The 22,779-nt window shown below is 42.4% G+C and overlaps 2 protein-coding genes and 1 non-coding gene across 6 annotated transcripts in view; all 3 read left to right on the forward strand.

The window, feature by feature from the left end:
• Nucleotides 1–8,257, forward strand: part of LOC105486951 (phosphatidylinositol-4-phosphate 3-kinase catalytic subunit type 2 alpha) — a 118,663-nt gene extending 110,406 nt beyond the window's left edge. For all 4 annotated transcript variants that reach the window (XM_011750137.3, XM_071075021.1, XM_011750138.3 and 1 more), the window contains 6 exons: nucleotides 1,643–1,767; nucleotides 3,769–3,886; nucleotides 3,977–4,049; nucleotides 4,385–4,494; nucleotides 4,582–4,707; nucleotides 5,231–8,257. In XM_011750137.3, the coding sequence (XP_011748439.2) occupies nucleotides 1,643–1,767; nucleotides 3,769–3,886; nucleotides 3,977–4,049; nucleotides 4,385–4,494; nucleotides 4,582–4,707; nucleotides 5,231–5,413 (735 nt within the window). In that variant the 3' untranslated portion in view covers nucleotides 5,414–8,257. The remainder of the gene's footprint in view (nucleotides 1–1,642; nucleotides 1,768–3,768; nucleotides 3,887–3,976; nucleotides 4,050–4,384; nucleotides 4,495–4,581; nucleotides 4,708–5,230) is intronic.
• Nucleotides 8,258–15,089: 6,832 nt separating this feature from the next.
• LOC105486949 (ribosomal protein S13) lies at nucleotides 15,090–18,334 on the forward strand. Its single transcript, XM_011750136.2, has 6 exons — nucleotides 15,090–15,202; nucleotides 15,343–15,391; nucleotides 15,574–15,652; nucleotides 17,200–17,369; nucleotides 17,620–17,720; nucleotides 18,257–18,334. The coding sequence occupies exons 1-6, from the start codon at nucleotides 15,180–15,182 to the stop codon at nucleotides 18,288–18,290; spliced, it is 456 nt and encodes a 151-aa protein (XP_011748438.1). The 5' UTR covers nucleotides 15,090–15,179; the 3' UTR covers nucleotides 18,291–18,334.
• On the forward strand, nucleotides 17,981–18,071 carry LOC112427596 (small nucleolar RNA SNORD14). The gene has a single exon (XR_003019280.2). It is a non-coding gene; the product is annotated as a small nucleolar RNA SNORD14 (small nucleolar RNA).
• Nucleotides 18,335–22,779: the final 4,445 nt, after the last annotated feature.

Raw genomic sequence — 22,779 nt, forward strand, 5'->3', positions numbered from 1 at the left:
TAAATAGCCAGCAAAATAAGTTTTCCTTCACCACCGCTCCCCCCCGTAAACCTTTTGCCTTTTTTTAAAACTTTTTATTTATTTATATTTTATTTTATTTTGAGACAGAGTCTCACTCTGTTGCCCAGGCTGGCGTGCAATGGCACGATCTCGGCTCCTGAAACTGGTGCCTCCCAGGTTGAAGCAATTCTCATGCCTCAGCTCCTGAGTAGCTAGCTGGGACTACAGGCTACCCAGCTAATTTTTGTATTTTTAGTAGAGGTGGGGTTTCGCCATGTTGCCCAGGCACATGGCCAGGTGAATTCCTGGCCCTAAGTGATCCACTCATTTCAGCCTCCCAAAGTTCTGAGATTACAGGCGTGAGCCACCATGCCTGGACTATTTTATTTATTTATTTATTTATTATTTATTTATTTATTTATTTTTGCAACGGAGTCTTACTCTGTCGCCCAGGCTTGAGTGCAGAGGTGCGATCTCAGCTAACTGCAAGCTCTGCCTCCCGGGTTCACGCTATTCTCCTGCCTCAGCCTCCCAAGTAGCTGGGACTACAGGCGCCCGTCACCACGCCCTGACTAACTTTTTTTTTTTTTTTTTTTTTAGTAGAAACGGAGTTTCACCGTGTTAGCCAGGATGGTCTCAATCTCCTGACCTCATGATCCACCCGCCTCGGCCTCCCAGAGTGCTGGGATTACAGGCATGAACCACTGTGCCTGGCCACCTGGACTATTTTTATTTTTACTTTTTGAGAAACGGTCTCGATCCCTTACCCTTGCTGGAGTGCAGTGATGCAATCTTGGCTCATTTGGCTGGCTTGGCTCACTGTAGCCTTGACACCTGGGCTGAGTTGATCCTCCCACGTTAGCTATACAAGTAGCTGGGGCTACAGGCATGTGCCACCACAGCTGGCTAATTTTTATATTTTTTTTATAGAAACAGAACCTTACTATGTTGCACAGGCTGGTCTCTAACTCCAGGGCTGAAGTGATCCTCTCACCTTGGCCCCTCAAAGTGCTAGGATTATAGGCATGAGCAACTGTGCCTAGCTTACACTTTTAAGTTCTAGTTTATATATCTTAGGATGGTTATGATCACTCTTAAAATGTAGTTAGATGTGCTATAAATACAATGACTTGTATTTGCTTTTTCCTATTGTTGACATATGTATTACCAAGATAAAAGTACTTGAACTACATAGAAAAATTAAGCTATAAATTTCTTTTCTGTCAGGAAAGGAGGTTTTATTGCTTCTTGGTCTTTTAGTTAAGATCAATATAGGAAAGAAGTGTTTTTTTTTTGTTTTTTTGACACGGAGTCTCGCTCTGTTGCTCAGGCTAGAATACAGTGGTGCCATCTCGGTTCACTGCAACCTCTCCCTCCTAGGTTCAAGCGATTTGCCTGCCTCAGCCTCCCAAGTAGCTGGGATTACAGGCACGCACCACCATGCCCAGCTAATTTTTGTATTTTTAGTAGAGACATGCGTGCTTTTACTATGTTGGCCAGGCTGGTCTCAAACTCCTGACCTCAGCTGATCCACCCACCTTGGCCTCCCAAAGTGCTGGGATTACAGGCATGAGCCACCGTGCCCGGCCTAGAAAGGTTTTAAATATAAATTTTATGTGTTTATGGTGTGATTTCTTTTCAGATTTATGTAGTCCGAATTTTGAGGGAAGGGCAGATTGAACCATCATTTGTCTTCCGAACATTTGACGAATTTCAGGAACTTCACAATAAGCTCAGTATTATTTTTCCACTTTGGAAGTTACCAGGGTATGTATCCATCCTTGTACATTAATCCTTTTTGTAGGAAACAACTTGTTATCAAATGTAGGTGGAAAGCTTTGTGTTAATACTTAGTAAGATATTATCAGCCATGTGTGGCTTATTTTCCTTTGTATCACAAGGACCTAATACAAAAGTAGACATAAACAAGGAACTATAAGTTTTTGTTGAATGAATAAATGATCAGGATGTTAAAATATGAGATTTTCTAGACTTCTAACTTTTGTTGAGCTTTAACTTTGTTGTCTCTACCATAGTAAGCAACACAAGATAGTAATTTGGTATCTTGGTTTTGAAAAAAGTCATATGCGGCCACGCATAGTGGCTCACACACTTATAATCCCAGCACTTTGGGAGTTAGAGGTGGGGAGATAGCTTGAGTCCAGGAGTTCGAGACTGGCCTGGGCACCATGGCGAAACCCCATCTCTATAAAAAACACAAAAATTAGCTGGGCTGGTGGCACATGTCTGAAGTCCCAGCTACTCGGGAGGCTGAAGTGAGAGGATTGATAGATACCAGGATGTTGAGGTTGCAGTGAGCCAAGATCACATCACTGCACTACAGCCTGGGCAACAGAGTGAGACCCTGTCTCAAAAAAAAGAAAAAAAAAAGTCATATGCTAAATCAGTGCAGAAATAATCTATCATGGGCCATACTGAGCTCCTCTGATAAAAAAAACTGAAGCATGGCCATGTGCAGTGGCTCAAGCCTGTAATCCCAGCATTTTGGGAGGCCGAGGTGGGCAGATCATGAGGTCAGGAGATCAAGACCATTCTGGCTAACATGATGAACACCGTTTCTCCTAAAAAATACAAAAAATTAGCCGGGCGTGGTGGCAGGCGCCTGTAATGCCAGCTACTCAGGAGACTGAGGCAGGAGAATGACGTGAACCCAGGAGGTGGAGCTTGCAGTGAGCTGAGATCTTGCCACTGCACTCCAGCCTGGGCAACAGAGTGAGACTCCGTCTCAAAAAAAATAAGTAACTGTAGCAAACACCATCAAGACTGTCAATCAAAATCTTAGTTTTGTATCAGATACCCTTTGGGAGTCTTCAGTTTTAATGTAGCTCAATGACCAGTAGATTTCCTGTGTCAAGTTGTTCATATTTTCTTCAGATTAGATTTCAAAAGTGAGGAGGAGGTGAAGTGAGTATTAGAGTTTGTTTCCATGTACAGTTTCATTTTTCCACTGCTACCAAAATAAGTGGAATTAAGATTATCCTTTCAGCACCTTACTTAGGCCTTACGTTATTATTTGTGGATTTTACTAGTGTATATATAATAGTTATGGCTGATTGAGTAGTGATTTTTTTTTTTTTAGGGATCAGATCTGGATAAAATATTTGAGTGATTATAACTTGAGAAGAAATAGTAGAAAATAAGTATTAGATAGGTGCAAAAGTAATTGCGTTTTTTGCCATTACTTTTAATGTCAAAAACCACAGTTACTTTTGCACCAAGCTAATAATAATAAGTATAGGAAATCAACACATACCTTTTCAACCAATGCTCATCAAAGGATAATGGGTAACTAAACTATGTCATCTCCAATACTTTGAAGAGAAATCACAAAAAATTACTTATTTTATTTTATTTTGAGATGGAGTCTTGCTCTGTCACCCAGGCTGGAGTGTAAGCAATCTCGGCTCACTGCAACTTCTACTTCCCAGGTTCAAGTGATTCTTCTGCCTCAGCCTCCCGAGTAGCTGGGATTATTGGCATCTGATTATAGGCATCAGCACGCTAATTTTTGTATTTTTAGTAGAGATAGGGTTTCATCATGTTGGCCAACCTGGTTTTACACTCCTGACCTCAAGTGATCCACCTGCCTTGGCCTCCCAAACGCCATGAGTCACCATGCCCGGCCACAAAATATTACTTTGTAATGGATTAAGACTACTTTGTCTTTAAGTATATATAGAAAAAGTGTATTTCTAAAGAAATATTGTACTTATTCAAATCCCACTTGTTGTTGTTGTTCTTTTGTAGCTTTCCTAATAGGATGGTTCTAGGAAGAACACACATAAAAGATGTAGCAGCCAAAAGGAAAATTGAGTTAAACAGTTACTTACAGAGTTTGATGAATGCTTCAACGGATGTAGCAGAGGTAACCTTACTAAATGAGAAGTAATAACATCGTATACCTTTTGTGTTACATAATATTTAAACTAATGAATTGTTTTCTCTTTATTCTTAGTGTGATCTTGTTTGTACTTTCTTCCACCCTTTACTTCGTGATGAGAAAGCTGAAGGAATAGCTAGGTCTGCAGGTGAGATTATTTTTTTTCTCTTTATTGGTAACTCATGATCTGCAAGTCTGTAACTGCTCAATGAATGTGGTAGAATGACAGCAGGCTTACTAGCTGTAGTCTGAGAATGGGAGGAGAGTATTCTTTCTAGCCAGTCTATTTCTGAATAAATATAACTTTCCTAATAGATATGATTACTAAAGAAGTATAAATCAATGACCTACCAGGTTGTTTACTCCTTTTTCCCCTCCCTTCTATCCGCCCCACATGTGACAGTCTTGAAAATACAGCAAAAATCCTTTTATTGCAGCTTGAACCACTACAACAAATAAAGATGAAAATATTTGTATTTTCAGATGCAGGTTCCTTCAGTCCTACTCCAGGCCAAATAGGAGGAGCTGTGAAATTATCCATCTCTTACCGAAATGGTACTCTTTTCATCATGGTGATGCACATCAAAGATCTTGTGAGTGATTACAAAGAATGATGGTTATAGAGGAAACCCTTACCTTGGTAGGAAGCATTACTATTAAGGGACTGTTTTTCTTTTTAGGTTACTGAAGATGGAGCTGACCCAAATCCATATGTCAAAACATACCTACTTCCAGATAACCACAAAACATCCAAACGTAAAACCAAAATTTCACGAAAAACGAGGAATCCGACATTCAATGAAATGGTAAGTTAAAATCATTTCTAGAAGTTACCTTGGTTTATTGAGTTTTTTTTTAATTTTAATTTTTAAGTTCTGAGGTACATGAGCAGGATATGCAAGTTTGTTACATAGTTAAATGTACCATCGTGGTTTGCACACCTGTCAACCCATCACCTAGGTACTAAGCCCAGCATGCATTAGCTATTTTTCCTAATGCTTTCCTTCCCCCCATCCCATCCCCCAACGGGCCCCAGTGTGTGTTGTTCCCCTCTCTGTGTCCATTGTTTTGAGATTTTAAATTTTAAAACATTTTAAGGCCAGGCGCAGTGGCTCCTGCCTATAATTCTAGCAGTTTGGGAGGCCGAGGTGGGTGCATCACTTGAGCTCAGGAGTTTGAGACCACCCTGGGCAACATGATGAAATTCCATCTCTACAAAATTATGGTCACTCTTTGGCTAATATTGTCACATGTTTTCACTTGAAATGTTCCAAGAAACCAAACAAACTTTAATTTGTGATTTACTGTTTCTTTTTTCCTTTGTTGTAGCTTGTATACAGTGGATATAGCAAAGAAACCCTAAGACAGCGAGAACTTCAACTAAGTGTACTCAGTGCAGAATCTCTGCGGGAAAATTTTTTCTTGGGTGGAGTAACCCTGCCTTTGAAAGATTTCAACTTGAGCAAAGAGACGGTTAAATGGTATCAGCTGACTGCAGCAACATACTTGTAAACTAGTGAATGGCTGAGCTTTGGAAGCAAGAACAGTTATAAATGTGCATGCATACATGCACACACAGACACACACACACTTGTTAATTTTGTACAGTATTTTTATACTTGGACAGAACTTATAAAATTAAATATACTTGCTGCATTTCAACACATCTGTTGGACCAACAGTCACATAACTAACCTTTTTGAATTTTTGGAAGCCATTGCTGTTTTAAAGTCATTATACAGAATGCTACAAACCCTAAACTTAATATATACTAATCCCTGAAAAAGACTTTGAGACAGTACTGTGTCAGTTCAGCCACCTATTTTGCATTGTTTTCTATAAGGAGACAGAGCATATGTGTTTTCCTGTTACGCACCTTTTATAGCCTTTACCACTGTGTAATGTTCACAAACACCAAAGTAAAGGAAAAATGCAGGATGTTACCATAAAATCCAGCTGCTATTCATGGAGCTGAAAAACAAAGCACAAATAATAGATAGCTATGTTAAGAACTACTAAGTAGTTTATAGAAGTAGGGAAAAACATAATACTGCTTTTTATTCATGTCTTTAAAGCCTTTTTCAGAATAAGTGCCAATCACTGATGTTGTAAATAATGGTGCCTTAACTTTATATGCTTCCCTGGCACTTCATTTCTGATTTTTTTCCTGGTTTGATAAATAATTAGTACATAGGTTTCACTCACTTTCCGCTTACTAAAGACAAGAAATTATGTACATGTACTAATGTTTTTCCCACAAAATATCCTTTACTTCTGATGTATGAATTAGTTATTTAAATGGTTAATTCATTTACGTTTTTGTTGCCGAATACCTGAATAAGACTCACCAATGTGATTGTACAGTAAATTCCATCATTCCATTAAAATCCTACATTTATTCCCAGGAGTGGTAATTTCACCTCCCTACATCTATACTCCACTCCCTCAGTAAATAAGTGAAAATTGTTAACCCATGTGCCCATTCCTGAGTAGGGCAGACTCTTCACAAGAGGCCCATGACAAGAATTCTAGGGTCCAGATTGAACTTTAATATAGACCTTTGTCTATGTAGACCAGTTTGTCTTGTAAACTGTCTTACTTACATGTGTAAACATTTTACATTCACGTGAAAAGTTATTTTCCTTTATATAATAGGATTCAGAATCATAAGGGACAGGATTGAAATTATTCTACAGTAACCAGTAAGAATAAGATTCGGCCGGGTGCGGTGGCTCATGCCTGTAATCCCAACATTTTGGGAGGCCAAGGTGGGCGGATCACCTGAGGTCAGGAGTTTCAGACCAGCCTGGCCAATGTGGCGAAACCCCATCTCCACACAAAAATTAGCCAGGCGTGGGTGGTGGCGGGCAACTGTAATCCCAGCTACTCGGAGGGCTAAGGCAGGAGAATCGCTTGAACTCAGTCACTGCCTGGGTGACAAGAGCGAAACTCCGTCTTAAAAAAAAAAGAAAAAAGAGTAAGATTTATTTTTATTAGTTACTAATTTCAGACACAATTTTGAATTTGGATATATACATATATATAATAATAACTCTCATGGTTAGAGTAGAAATTCAGATACTTTAAAAATGGTAATAGAAATTGTACCAGTCAGGTTGCTGTGAGAAAACTGACAAAATATGCAATAAAGAATACCAAGAGAAAAAGGACAATCGCCAGTTCAGTTGCCCAGAACAGAATTTTTATGAACTGCACAAATGTTTAATGTAAATGGTGATACCTACAGGGAAGAAATAGAAAAGCTGATAATATATCAGTGGGACGGGGTGGGGGAAAAACTTGAAATTTTTGGTGCCTAACACTAATGGTCCATATGTAGTTAAACCCGTGAGTATGGTATACGAATGTCTTTTTTTTATGTTAAAATGTGTTGTCTATTTAATAAGTTAATTAAAATGCAGATCAAAGCACCGCCATTTGCTTTTTCCACAGATCATTAACATTTCCTCAAAGTGTGTAAGTACCTTTGCAAATGCAAATGTGCTAGTAATTTTCACTTAAGCTTTTGAGACTTAATTCCATTCCACCAGTTATCACTTAGCCACTGTAATTTAAAAACAAACAAAAACTGTCTTGGTAGAGGTCATCGTTAATTAGACTCAACATGTACTGCCTTTTTGCAGTCTATTGTGACAGTGTCTTTTAGCACAAATAATAGAGCTAAAAAATGTCCTGTCACTTCCATTATAAGAAATCTGGATTCATATCTAAAAGTATATATAATACTGTACAGTTAAGAGTTCAGAATAAGTGGTAATGTTTTCTCTTAATTTAACTCATTTTGTGCCTTCTTTACTCATTCAAACACACATACATTTTACATATAGTTTATTTCTTTATGAAATGCTAATCTTCAGCCCATACCAAAAAATAAAAAAAGAGGGGAGCCTCTTTGCACTACTACTATCAATCAATTTTAAATTAGTTGGATTTTTAAGCATTTTTTAAAAGCTGACATTAAAGTAAATCTGAAAAACAAAAGTTTAACAAACTGACCAAGACACTAATTTTTACGTATAATCACAATATTTTATACTCACCTTTATTGACTAAAAATAATTATGCTGCATGTTGTCCTGCATCAGAAGAATTATTTCTTCTTGCCAGTGTTTTGGGATTTGAAGATAATGGTTCACTCAAAGAACCTATTATTTTCTCTACTGAGGAACCCAATGTAGAACTTGCACTGATATTTTTATTACTGCCTTTATATGAATCTATAGGTATCTAAATGTTAAGGCATGTATGATCTTTGATTTCTTTTTTCAAATTAAAGTTGTATAAAAGTTTCAGTATCTTGCCTTAAATTAGTTGCCTATTTCTAGAATTCAAATATTGTGGCATTTAAAAAAGAAAACATTCACTTTTGAAACTTAGACTTCAGATCAAAAAAGACTGAACCCCCACTATCATAATCTATACATTTATTGCCATGTTGTTTGACTAGCAGTGCATATATGAATGAATATGGTAATTAGTCTCATCTATAAGAACCAAATACTTTAATTATATTAAGGTAGTGAATAAAGATGTATAATATTTTTATTAATACCCTGAATATATTCAGTGGATTGAATGTGACTTCATAACTGTACTACGATTGTATTAAAATATTTCTGGAATAAAAGAACTCTGCTATCATTTCTTTCCTTGTTGACAGTATATACTAACATTTTTGGTTCCAGACTTTGCTATGAGCTCAATCTTGATGTTCTTTCCATCTCACCCAGGAGTTTATTAGGTTTAATAATCCTCAATTTCAGAACTAACCTGTCAGTTGCCTCTAAACATGTTCAAATAGAGATTCTGACTTCTGTTACTCTTTTTTTTTTTTTTTTTTTTTGAGAGAGTTTCATTCTGTCTCCCATGCCTGGAGTGCAGTGGCAACATCTCAGCTCACTGCACCCTCCATCTCCTGGGTCAAAGCAATTCTCCTGCCTCAGCCTCCTGAGTAGCTGGAACTACAGACATGCGCAACCAAGCCCGAGTAATTTTTGTATTTTTAGTAGAGATGGGGTTTTGCCATGTTTTCCAGGCTGGTCTCGAATTCCTGACCTCAAGTGATCCACCCACCTCGGCCTCCCAAAGTGCTAGGATTACAGGCGGGAGCCACCGCACCCTGCCTGAGTGTTACTCTTTGAAGGTGTGGATTGCAACCACTTTGCTACAGTCCCATCACTGTTTCTCAGAAGGGAAATGCTTCTGTGAGTATAGTCCCTGGCGTTTGGTACTTTACTTAAGATATTAAGTAGTCCTGCAGCAGTACTAAGTAGTCCTGCAGCAGTACCTTCATCCTGTAATGATAAGTGTGAAGCTGTGGTTCTCTGACCCTAAGATGACATGTGAAAGGGCCCAGAGACCAATGAAGAGCAATAACTCAATTACAGCCAGCTTTGGGGGTGACAGTTTCTGTCAGAAAAAAAGGATCTTTATTTCATCCTTACTCTTTTGAAAAACTTCATTATGCAAATCTGTAATCATTTACAAAATTAGATAACAGCCTAATGAACTCCATGAGTGAATCCATCACACAGCTTCAACAGTTACTACCTTCAGGCTAACCTTGTTCCATCTGTATTAACTAAGATGTTCCTAGGTATGGGTATCTGAATTTATCCTATTTAAGATTCTTAAAACTGTGGATCAGGGCTGGGCGCAGTGGCTCACCGCTATAATCGCAGCACTTTGGGAGGCCGAGGCGGGCGGATCACGAGGCCAGGAGTTCCAGACCAGCCTGGCCAATATGGTGAAACCCCCACCTCTACTAAAAAATTAAAAAATAACAGGCGCCTGCCTGTAATCCCAGCTACTCAGAAAGCTGAGGCTGGAGAATTGTTTGAACCTGGGAAGCAGAGGTGGCAGTGAGCCGAGATCATGCCACTGCATTCTAGCCTGGGCGACAGAATGAGACTCCGTCTCCAACAACAACAAAAAAAAGCCAGGCGCAGTGATTCACGCCTGTAATCCCAGCACTTTGGGAGGCTGAGGCAGGCAGATCGCAAAGTCAGGAGTTCAAGACCAGACTGGCCAACATACTGAACCCCCATCTCTACTAAAAATACAAAAATCAGCTGGGTATGGTGGCATGCACCTGTAGTCCCAGCTACTTGGGGGGCTGAGGCAGGAGAATCGCTTGAACCCGGGAAGCAGAGGTTGCAGTGAGCTGAGACTGCGCCATTGCACTCCAGCCTGAGCAACAAAGCGAGACTGTCTCAAAAAACAAAACAAAACAAAACAAAAAACTGGATCAGTAGCTTTCTTCACTTCTGAATACTTGCTAGCCATTATCGTTTCAAACGTTTTGTCTGCCACCTTTTGGAACTCTGATTAAATGCATAATGCATAATGTATAATAGACATTTCCACTCTTCTATGTCTTCTCGTCTTTTTTTTTTTTTTTGTCCCTGCATTCTCAATTTTTTCTGACTTATTTTTTATTTATTTATTTATTTTTTTTTTTTTTTGAGACAGTCTTGCTCTGATGCCCAGGCTGGAATGAAGTGGCACGATCTCCACTCACTGCAACCTCCGCCTCCTGGGTTCAAGCAATTTATCTGCCTCAGCCTCCCGAGTAGCTGGGATTACAGGCATGTACCACCACGCCTGGCTAATTTTTGTATTTTTAGTAGAGACAGGGTTTCACCATGTTGGCCAGGCTGGTCTTGAACTCCTGACCTTGTGATCCACCTGCCTCAGCCTCCCAAAGGGCTGGGATTACAGGCATGAGCCACTATGACCGGCCCTGACTTATTTTTTAATTCACTACTTCCAACTGTTTAACCTATCCATTAGGTTTTAAATTTTGGTGGTTGTATTTTTCTTTTCTTTTTTTGAGACGGGGGTCTCAATCTGTTGCCCAGGTTAGAGTGCAGTGGCATAATCATGGGTCACTGCAGCCACAACCTCCCTGGGTTCAAATGATCCTCTCACTTCAGCCTCAAACAGCTGGGACTACAGGCACATGCCACCATGCCTGGCTAATTTTCGTATTTTTTGTAGAAATGGGGTTTTACCATGTTGCCCAGGCTGGTCTCAAACTCTCAAATACCTGGGCTCAAGCAATCTGCCCACCTTGGCTTCCCAAAGTGTTGGTACTACAGGTGTGAGCCATCACGCCCAGCCAATTCTTGTATTTTTTCATTTCAGTAATCAGTATTTGGTTCTTTTTATTTGTTTGAATCACGATCCAGGGAAGATACACACAACACTGTCAAGACCATTCAAAGAAAAAAGTTGTGGGTTTCTTTGACCATTTAAAAAAGAAAAGATTTTTCCAGTAAATGGTGCTGGGACAACTGGATAACCACATGCAAAAGCATGTGTAGGACTCTTACACCACATATAAAAATTAACTCAAATGGATCAAAGACCTAAGTATAACAGCTAAAACTGGTTGGGCACAGTGTGTCACACCTGCAATCCCACTCCTTTGGGAGGTCAAGGTGGGAGGATTCCTTGAGCCCAAGAGTTCGAGGCTGCAGTGAGCCAGATCGCATCAATGCACTCCAGCATGGGGGACAGAGCGAGACCTTGTCTCTGGGGGAAAAAAAAAAAGCCAAAACTAAAACTCTTAGAAGAAAACAAAAACCTGGGTGTACATACATCTTTATGACCTTTGATCTGATGATTCTTAGATGTGACACTAAAAGCATGAGCCACAAAAGAAAAAAATTGATTATTTGGGACTTCATCAAAATTAACTTTTGTGCATCAAAGGAAACTATTAAGGAAATAAAAGACAACCCGTAGAATGGGAAAAAATATTTCCCAATAATGTATCTAATAAAAGGAATCAGACATATACAAAGAATTCTTACAACTCAACAACAAAAAGACAGTTCAATTTAAAAATGGGCAAAGGGCCAGGCATGGTGGCTTACCCCCGTAATCCCAGCACTTTGGGAGGCTGAGGCGGGTGGATCACCTGAGGTCAGGAGTTCGAGACCAGTCTGGCCAACATGGCGAAACCCTGACTCTACTAAAAAAACCACACACAAAAATTAGCCAGGTGTGGTGGCACGCTCCTGTGATCCCAGCTATTGAGGAGGATGAAGCACGGGATCGCTTGAATCCAGAAGGCAGAGGTTGCAGTGAGCCAAGATCATGCCACTGCACTCCAGCCTGGATGACTGACAGAGCAAGAAAAAATAAAAAAATTAATATGGGCAAAGGGCCAGGCATGGTGGCTCATGCCTGGTAATGCCAGCACTTTGGGAGGCCAAGGCAGGCGGATCACCTGAGGTCAGGAGTTTCAGACCAGCCTGACCAACATGGAGAAACCCCGTCTCTACTAAAAATACAAAATTAGCTGGGCATGGTGGCACATGCCTGTAATCCCAGCTACTCTGGAGGTTGAGGCAGAAGAATCGCTTGATCGTCTCAAAATAAAAAGTCCATACAATGGACTTTTATTCAGTCATAAAAAGGAGAAAAGTACTGATACATGCTACAACATGAATGAACCCTGAAAACATGCTTAGGAAGCTGGGCAGTGGCTCCTGCCTATAATTCCAGCACTTTGGAAGGCTGAGGCTGGAGGGTTGCATCAGCCCAGGAGTTCAAGGCCAGCCTGAGCAAAATAGTGAGAACCCTGTTCCTTAAAAAAAAAAAAAAAAAAAAAAGTTCGGGCGCGGTGGCTCACATCTGTAATCCCAGCACTTTGGGAGGCCAAGGCGGGTGGATCACCTGAGGTCAGGAGTTTGAGACCACCCTGGTAAAAATGACGAAACTCCGTCTCTGGACATTTCATATAAATAGAATCATAAGGCCCGGCGCGGTGGGTCACACCCAGGCTAGAGTGCAGTGGCGCCATCTCAGCTCACCGCAACCTCCACCCTCCTGGGTTCAAGCAATTATCTGCCTCAGCCTCCCAAGTAGCTGGGATTACAGGCATGGGCCCACGCCTGACTAATTTTTGTATTTTTAGTAGAGACGGGGTTTCACTATGTTGGCCAAGCTGGTCTCAAATTCCAGGGATGACAGAGAGAAATCAGAGAAAAATGGAGACATCTAGGTTTGTATTAAGTTTGAGCAAACAGGATCATGTTTAACTGAAACAAAGGGGCAAGGTTTGGGAACTGGAGTCATATTAAATTTGAGATACCTATTCCATATCTGAACTAAAAACGTAATATTGGCTAATGATAAACTTTGCTAGGAAAAAAACGTTACCCAAATAGGTACCCAATTTGACTAAAATTCCTGATGGTTTGGGAAAAGTTATTAATCAAATAGTGATAGATTATGGCTTTTCTTTTGGGGGGGGTGTTGTTTTCTTGGAGAATTGACCCCTTTTTGTTATAAAGGGTTCTCTCTTTATCCCTGATAAGTTTACTTTTTTTTCTTTTTTTCTTTTTGAGACGGAGTCTCGCTCTGTCGCCCAGGCTGGAGTGCAGTGGCCGGATCTCAGCTCACTGCAAGCTCTGCCCGGGTTCACGCCATTCTCCTGCCTCAGCCTCCCGAGTAGCTGGGACTAAAGGCACCTGCCACCACGCCCGGCTAATTTTTTGTATTTTTAGTAGAGACTGGGTTTCACCGTGTTAGCCAGGATGGTCTAGATCTTTTGATCTCGGGATCCGCTCGCCTCGGCCTCCCAAAGTGCTGGGATGACAGGCGTGAGCCACCGCGCGCGGCTATCCCTGATAACTTTATTTCAAATAGTGACAGGTTTAAAAGTGGATGCTTCACTATCTAGTTTCCCAATGTCTCGCCAGTTACTTTAAACTTGTCGACAGTTTGATTTCACTGACCTCCCTCCTTCCTAGAGCTATGCTTATAAAAAAAATTTAACCATTCAAAAATTTTTAAAAGTTGCTTCATTTGCCCATTCTTTCAACGCATGGTTGTGTACCAGCACTGAGTCAGTCTTTTTCTTTCCTTTTTTTTTTTTTTTTTTTTTTTTTTTTTAAGACAGAGTGTTGCTCTGTTGCCCAGGTTGGCGCGCCGTGGTGCTATCTCGGCTCACCGCAATCTCCTTCACGGCTCCAGCGATTCTCCAGCCTCAGCCTCCTTCGTAGCTGGAACCAAAGGCACCAGCCAGCACGCCCGGCTAATTTTTTGTATTTATCGAGACGGGGTTTCGCCATGTTGCCCAGGCTAGGTCTGTCTTAAAAGAGCTTCTTCCGGCCAGGCGCGGTGGCTCACGCCTGTAATCCCAGCACTTTGGAAGGCCGAGGCGGGCGGATCACCTGAGGTCAAGAGTTCAAGGCCAGCCTGACCAACATGGAAAAACCCATCTCTACTAAAAATACAAAATTAGCTGGGCGTGGTGGCGCATGCCTGTGATCCCAGCTACTCAGGAGGTTGAGACAGGAGAATCGCTTGAACCCGGGAGGCGGAGGTTATGGCAAGCCGAGATCGCGCCATTGCACTACAGCCTGGGAGTCAAGAGCGAAACTCCGTCTCAAAAAAAAAAAAAAAAAAAGCTATTTCCTTGACGGTTCCTTTTTCCCAGGAAATTCAAATGCCTCATTTTATCCCTCATCCTCTTGGCCTTTGCAATCTTGCTCCCAAGGCTCTTCCCTGCCCACCAACTGTCTCACTTGGGAACACGGCTCCGTAAGCCTCTGCCCAACCCTTCTCCCCAGACAGTCCAGCGCCCCAAAGCCCTGCGCAGGGGAATTCGAGTGCGGAGGGCGGCAGGCATCCGCGGGGACCTGGTTCAACTCCTTAGACCGTTTCTTCACCGTCAGTGACTCTCCCGTGACAGATAAGAGTAGGATTTAGAAATGAGAAATGGAAGCGCCGGCTGGGGGGTAGCTGCAGCCATGGCTTCCCGTGTGGTCATCACATGCTATTGTATCTGTTATTTCATTAGGCGCAGGGCCGACTCTGAGGTATCTAGTTCCAGGGCAAAGCCAGGCACTGGTGAATGAGCAAACACCTGTGTATGGCTGATTCTTCTAGCCCTACCTGCTCCATGCCCACCCCCAGCGCAGCATTCGAATCTTTATGATCTCGGAGTCCGAAGTAGGGAATTTCAACGCAAGCTGCTGTCAGCCTCAAATTCCCGCTCTGGCCACAAGGCTGATCAAAGACCGATGCATGCCGGGATGAGGCCCGGCCGACTGACGAATCGCTTGCGACGCTGAAATGCATTTCGGGAGATGTAGTCACACAGACGACGGTGACTGCGCAGCGTAGCTCCGCCTCCTGCGTGCGAGGAAGCGTGGACGTGTGAGGTCACTTCCTGCGTGTTGGGTGGCTTCCTACGGCGTTTGCATCCTCGCTCTCCTTTCGCTGCCTGACTGCCGCCATCATGGGTCGCATGCATGCTCCCGGGTGAGCTCGGGGCATCGAACCGGATTGCTGGGCGGGTGTGGGAGGAAGAGAGGGAGTGTGGGCAGCGGGCCGAGGGGATGATGTTCTGGGCTGCTCAGGCACGAGCCGACACCTCACTTAGAGACTGCTTCTCTCCCCAGGAAGGGCCTGTCCCAGTCGGCTTTGCCCTATCGACGCAGCGTCCCCACTGTAAGTAGCGCGCTGGGACCGGGGAGAATCCGAGGAGGGGGGTGGCATTTGTCTCGGGTGAAGCGACGCCGGGGTGAGGAACTTGCGTGTATGAGGAGCGCGGTTTTGCGGGTGGAGAGGGCGCTGTGCTTAGGCGGCATTCCTGGGTTCTCATCTTAAGGTTGCTTTCTATTCCATAACAGTGGTTGAAGTTGACATCTGACGACGTGAAGGAGCAGATTTACAAACTGGCCAAGAAGGGCCTGACTCCTTCACAAATCGGTGAGTGTTTGTGTAGCCTCTTTCGCCTGTCCTCGTGTGACTTGTAGGATCTAGTAGGTGGTAACGTTATTTTAAAAATCGCAAAAACTATGGTCTCGGCACCGTGCTACAGGCATCATTGTAAGCACTTTACGTGTATTGATCTCGTTTAATTCTGACCACAATACTTTGAAATAAATCTTCGTGGCTTTCCCCCCAGTTTACAGTTGAGGATCCAGAGGCACAGTGCAGCTGGATACTAACCAGCCCCAAATCACACAGCTCTCAAGTGGAGGAGTTGGAATTGGCTAAGCAGAGTGCCTGATACAGTTCTTCACAGTTAGGTGTGGTTTGAATCTCAGTTGCATGTGACTTCGTGCAAGTGGCTTCATTCAGCAAATGTTTGCCTTCTGTGTGCTGAACATGGTTCTGGGGCCTGAGAATATACTAGCCTCCTACTCCCCCGCCCAAAAAAGCCAGCGGCAATGTGCCTGTATTTCCAGATACAGGTGCAAAGGTGGGAGGATCACTTGAGCCCAGAAGTCCTAGGCTGCAGTGAGCTATGATGAAGCCACTGCACTCCTGGGTGACAGAGAGGCGCCACCTTTTTTTTTTTTTTTTCTTTTTTCTTTTTTTTTTTTGAGACAGAGGCTTGCTCTTGTCGCCCATCCTGGAGTGCAGTGGCGCGATCTCAGCTCACTGCAACCTCCACCTCCTGGATTCAAGCGATTCTCCTGCCTCAGCCTCCCGCATAGCTGGGATTACACGCACCCGCCACCAGGCCTGGCGAATTTGTGTGTTTTTTTGTTTTTGTTTGAGACGGATTCTCACTCTGTCGCCCAGGCTGGAGTGCAGTGGCACGATCTCGGCTCACTGCAACCTCTACCTCCTGGGTTCATGCAAGCAGTTCTCCTGCCTCTGCCTCCGGAGTAGCTGGGACTACAGGCAGCACCACCCGGCCCGGCTAATTTTTGTATTTTTTAGTAGAGACGGGGTTTCACCATATTGGCCAGGCTGGTCTCAGACTCCTGACCTCAGGTGATCCACCGCCTCGGCCTCCCAAAATGCTGGGATTACAGGCGTGAGCCACAGCACCTGATCCCACCTCTTAAAAGGGGGAAGGGGGATGCAAAATATCTGTACTCCTGGAGCTTGTAGTCTAATTGGAGGTATGACACACCAAAAGAAAATGTGCCATAGATTGTAAGTAATCAGAACTCATTAGAGGTTTAAAAGAAATAACGTGTAAAGTTTTTAGAAGAATGACCAGAGTTCTCAATAAATGTTAGCTGTGGAATCTCAATTCCTTTGGTCATCTGTATTCCAGCAAACCCACTGGGATGATAGTTTTCCAGCATTCTTAGTTTCCACCAGAAAGGTTTTCCTTAGTCTTGGGTAAACCTTCCTTGGATGTCTGAGTGAGCTTTATGTGCATTCCCATGTTGGTTTCTGTGATGTATAAAAGTATACCTCCAGCTTACAGATAGGAACTATGCCCTGATTTCTGAGCCTCGACATCATCCAGTTAGTGTTTCGTGTTGAAAGTTAAAACATGATTCCCTTTTCAGGTGTGATCCTGAGAGATTCACATGGTGTTGCACAAGTACGTTTTGTGACAGGCAATAAAATCTTAAGAATTCTTAAGTCTAAGGGACTTGCTCCTGATCTTCCTGAAGATCTCTACCATTTAATTAAGAAAGCAGTTGCTGTTCGAAAGCATCTTGAGAGGAACAGAAAGGTAAGCTAATAAACAAAATCTGGTGCTAAATAGGACTGCTCGTACATGCATCTGGTTTGAATTATTCAAGGTGGCTTAGTACACAAACTAGTGTAGTGTTGCTTTGAAGTTCAAATTCTACCCAAAGAGATTTTCATTAGAGAAAGTGTGTAGTAGCTCTACATTGTCTTATTAATGTTTGATAATGTTCGGTCATTTTGTTCGGTCATTTTGGGTGGTTTTCTTGAATTGCACCAAATTTTATTTTTAGGATAAGGATGCTAAATTCCGTCTGATTCTGATAGAGAGCCGGATTCACCGTTTGGCTCGATATTACAAGACCAAGCGAGTCCTCCCTCCCAATTGGAAATAGTAAGTGTCAACTCTTTTGTTGTTGTTGTTGTTATCAAGCATGGGAGTCAGCCAGTAGTTAAAGTCCTAGTAGTGAATATGTTCGGCCTTGGGGGCTATTTGGTTAACTGCTCTTTGAGCTCTGGCCTGGTAGTGGGAAAACAGCCACAGGCAGTACATAATCGAATGGGTGTGGCTGCTTGTCTTTAATAAGATAGTAGGTAAGTTTTCCTTTCATACCTCTACTCCCAGGAGTTTGAATTAATTTTCGCATGAATTGCTCACTATGATGATTGATTGCCAGACATTTGCAGTTTCCACCAGAAAGGTTTTTCCTTTTGTTGGCCAGTTCTTCCTTGGATGTCTGAGTGAGCATCTTCATTCATTGTGCTTCAACGCAATGCGTTGGTTCAGGTATTCAGTAGTTTGGTGCACTTTATATAGTTTGGATTTATTAACTGTTTGAGAATAGCACCATTAGTGGGGAGATTATCTGTTAACGAATATGGAGGGACCGGTATTAATCCTGATTTTCTTTCCCCGTTTTTCTTTTTCAGTGAATCATCTACAGCCTCTGCCCTGGTCGCATAAATTTGTCTGTGTACTCAAGCAATAAAATGATTGTTTAACTAAAAGCATGTTTTATGTTTATTTTCCTAGAAGAAAAATGTATATATATCAGTGGTTCATATGTGTTGATCTTGTTTGATGGGGAAGTGTTTTAGGTGACTGATGTTAGGATTCCAGGGAGCAGTAAGATAGTGTACATCACATCCCTTCATTGGCCCCTTAAACCAGTTGAGCAGCTTATAACCTCATAGGTGGTTGCCTTAAATATGGAGAACTGGAAGACACTAGGAAATAATGCCTTTGTGTTTGTTTTGGTGTCATGGCAAAAATGTTTCTAAGTTTTTTTGATACATTTAATGTTAAAGACAGATAGATCTCTGGCAGATGTTAACCACTGGTAGCATCAGAAATAGTAATATGGGCAAAAGTAATTGCGGTTTTTGCCATTACTTTGATGCAAAAACCACAATTACTTTTGCACTAACCTAATACATAAAAGTGTCACTGGAGGGAGGGGAATCTGATATGGAGAGACATTGGATCTTGCAGTGAGGGTTAAAGATGAAGAAGGAATCTAGGGGACAGTAAACAGGCACAGTTCATCTGGAGCGTTGGGGGTTTAGGAAGAATATTTGAAATGGGCTTGGGTTCCTGGCCTTTGAAAATATTTGGGTGGGTTAAAGTAAGATTTACTTGTTTTGGTATTTTGTTTTAATTTAATTCTTAACCTAATGGGGTACATGGGTATTGCTGCTTGAATGACTAAAATCTCAGACAACCCTAGGGAGTGGTTCAAAGTTACAAGACTTTGAACCACTGTCAAAGTGGTTAAGCTGTGTGTCTGGCTGGTGTTTGTTTATAGAGCCACGATCCTTCAGAATTCAGAAAAAGGGCTGCACGTGGTGGCTCACGCCTGTAATCTCAGCACTTTAGGAGGCCGAGGTGGGTGGATCACCTGAGGTCAGGAGTTCAAGACTAGCCTGGCCAACATGGTGAAACCCTGTCATTACTAAAAATGCAGAAGTAAGCTGGGCATAGTGGCAGGCGCCTATAACCCAGGAGGCGGAAGTTGCAGTGAGCCGAGATGGCATCACTGCACTCCAGCCTGGGTGACAGTGAGACTCCGTCTCAAAAAAAAAAAAAAGTTTCCATATGGTTTGTTTCTTTTTTTTGTAACATCTATTGACCCAGTTGAAATAGCATATGCACATTATTTGTCCTCATCTATCCATGTGAGCACCTAGAATTTGTAGGTTTCCTCCAACAACTGTTTACTTCCTTGAAAAATCATCTATTCAAGTGGTAGGTGTCCATCTTACAGTATCCCTGTGTCGCCCAGGCTGGAGTGCAGTGGCGTGATCTCAGCTTACTGCAAGCTCCGCCTCCCGGGTTAATGCCATTTTCCTGCCTCAGCCTCCCGTGTAGTTGGGACTACAGGCACCCACCATGCCCAGCTAATTTTTTGTATTTTTAGTAGAGACGGGGTTTTACCGTGTTAGCTATGATGGTCTTGATCTGACTTCGTGATCCGCCCACCTTGGCCTCCCAAAGTGCTGGGATTACAGGCATGAACCACTGCACCCAGCCTTTTTTTTTTTTTTTCTTTTTTTTGAGATGGAGTTTCGCTCTTGTTGCCCAGGCTGGAGTCCAGTGGCGCAATCTCATCTCAACTGCAACCTCTGCATCCTGCGTTCAGGTGATTCTACTGCCTCAGCCTCCCAAGTAGCTGGGATTACAGGCATGAGCTACCATGCCTGGCTAATTTTGTATTTTTTTTTAGTAGAAACGGGGTTTCACCATGTTGGTCAGGCTGGTCTTGAACTCCTGACATGTGAGCCACTGTGCCCGGCCCATCCTGTTATTATTAAACTTACACATGTATGTGGTTTTATTTATCTTTTCAGACAGTCTCACTCTGTCGCCCAGGCTGGAGTGCAGTGGTATGATCTTGGATCACTGCAACCTCCACCTCCCAGGTTCAAGCGATTTTTGTGCCTCAGCCTCCTGAGTAGCTGGGGTTACAGGTGCCTGCTACCATGATTGGCTAATTTTTGTATTTTTAGTAGAAATAGGATTTTGCCATATTGGCCGGGCTGGTCTCAAACTCCTGACCTCAAGAGATCCGCCCACCTCCTCCCAAATTGCTGGGATTACAGGTGTGAGCCATTGCGCCCAGCCTGTTGAATCATTTGATAAGGAATAACTAAAAACAGTCTTTTCCTTTCTGCAGCCCTACCTTCCTGAAGATGAGGGCAACCACTTTAAATACATAGCTGTTTTTCTGGTATATAATGTGCCTTTTTTTTTCTTCTTCTGAGACAGAGTCTTGCTCTGTCACCCAGGTTGGAGTGCAGTGGCATGATCTCGGCTCACTGCAGCCTCCACCTCCCGAGTTCAAGCAATTCTGCTTCAGCCTCCCGAGTAGCTGGGATTACAGGCACACGCCACCATGCCCAGCTAATTTTTGTATTTTTAGTAGAGATGGGGTTTCACCATGTTGGTGAGGCTGGTCTTGAACTGCTGACCTCGTGATCTGCCCGCCTCGGCCTCACAAAGTGCTGGGATTGCAGGCGTGAGCCACCGCACCCAGCCCACCTTCTTATTTCTACGTAACATTCTTTTTTAAAAAAATTGAGGTGAAATTCACATTACAAAATTCCCCATTTTAAAGTGAACAATTTAGTGGCATTTGTTTATTCATAATATTGTACAACCACCACCTTAATGTAGTTCCAAAACATTTTCATCACCTTGAAGCAAAACCCCACACTCCTCTTGACTTAGTCCCAGCATTTTGGGAGGCCGAGATGGGAGGAACGCTTGAGCTCAGGAGTTTGGCAGCAGCCTGGGCAACATAGACCTGTGTCTCAAAAAACAAAAAGCCCATACTCATTAAGCAGTTATCCCCATTTTTTACCCCCCCAACCCCTAGCAGCCACCAATCCACTTTCCGTTGTTACGGATTTGCCTTTTCTGGATATTTCATATAAGTGGATTCATACAGTACCTGACTTTTCGTGCCTGGCAGTCTTTCACTTAGCATGTTTTTGAGGCTCACTAACATAGCATGTGTCAGTACTTCATTTCTTTTTGTGGCTGAATAGTATTTTACTGTGTGTGTGTACCACAGTTTATGCATTTATTAGTTGATGGATATTTGGATTGTTTCCACCTTTTGGCTGTTTCAAATAGTGCTGCTCTGAATATTTGTGTACATGTACTTGTTTGACTACCTGTTTTCAATTTTTGGGGTGTGTATCTAGGATAATTGCTCTAAATAACACTTTTATGCCCCTTTCCTGGCATCTTCATAATTCTATAATCATTTATGGCTCAATCAATATTCTATGTTTACATTTCTATGACTTTTATATACAGTGTTGATGTGATTCCATAGTTATAATTCTGTAAATATATCTACAAAAAATGTTAGTTATTACCTTGTTTTTCCATCTGCTTAAAGTTCTGTGTTCCTGTTTCTATCTCATCCCCAAAGTTTGAGCCATAGTTTAATCTCAGTACATTTAAACAGGGTTACTCTTTTTGTTTTTCCTTGGTGATACCTTCCTAGGACGCTTCATCCTCTAGTGCCAGTTTAGACAGCTTACCCTGAGACCTGTAGTTCTGGGATCCCTGTTCACCATCAATCCAAATATTCTGTCTGTCTGCAGTGTTAGATTCCTCCTTCCTTATCTTCTGTCTTCCTCTTTCTTGGTTTGCACCCTTTTGGAGGATGTGGGAAACACTGCCTCTAGCAGTCCCTAACAAAAGGCTCAGTCCTTGGACCTCATTTTTTTCTGTTCATCTCAACTCTTGGTAACTTCATCTAATCTATGGTTTTCCATGCCATCTTTAAAGCTACTACATTCAAATTCATACCTCCAGGGCAGACCCTCCTTGAACTCCAGACTTAGATGTGCATCTGCCTATTCTATATCCCCCCTTGAATCGCTAATAAACACTGGATATTTGGACTCCTTTTTTTTTTTTTTTTGAGATGGAGTTTCTTGTTGCCCAGGCTGGAGTGTAATGGCACGATCTCGGCTCACTGCAACCTCCACCTCCCAGGTTCAAGTGATTCTCCTGCCTCAGCCTCCCAGTAGCTGGGATTACAGGTGCCCACCATCACTCCTGGCTAATTTTTTATACTTTTTGTAGAGATGGGGTTTCGCCATGTTGGCCAGGCTGGCCTCGACCTCCTGACCTCAAGTGATCTGCCTGCCTCGGCCTCCCAAAGTGCAGGGATAACATGCAGGAGCAACCGTGCCTGGCCGGAAATAATTTTCTTTAAACATTTTTAGCATCACTTAATTGTTCATAGCTTTAAAAACAAAAACCAAATGCTATTGCCAAGAAGTCAGATGTTATTCTGATTCCCACTCTTTTGTTTGTAACTTGGTAACTTTTTTCTTTTTTGACTCAATGCTTTCAGGATCATCTTATTAGCGCTTGGTGTTCTGAAATTTGCAAAAATACCTTGGCTTTTATTTTTTTCATGTTTTGCAAGGTA

Source organism: Macaca nemestrina, chromosome 12, assembly GCF_043159975.1.
Source record: "Macaca nemestrina isolate mMacNem1 chromosome 12, mMacNem.hap1, whole genome shotgun sequence".
Classification (NCBI taxonomy): domain Eukaryota; kingdom Metazoa; phylum Chordata; class Mammalia; order Primates; family Cercopithecidae; genus Macaca; species Macaca nemestrina.

What these genes read in the sequence shown, in the direction of transcription:
- LOC105486949 (XM_011750136.2), top strand. Translation starts at nt 15,180, where the DNA reads ATGGGTCGCATGCATGCTCCCGG. An exon ending in GGTCGCATGCATGCTCCCGG is followed by an intron (nt 15,203 to 15,342) that starts GTGAGCTCGGGG and finishes TTCTCTCCCCAG; the next exon opens with GAAGGGCCTGTCCCAGTCGG. An exon ending in ATCGACGCAGCGTCCCCACT is followed by an intron (nt 15,392 to 15,573) that starts GTAAGTAGCGCG and finishes ATTCCATAACAG; the next exon opens with TGGTTGAAGTTGACATCTGA.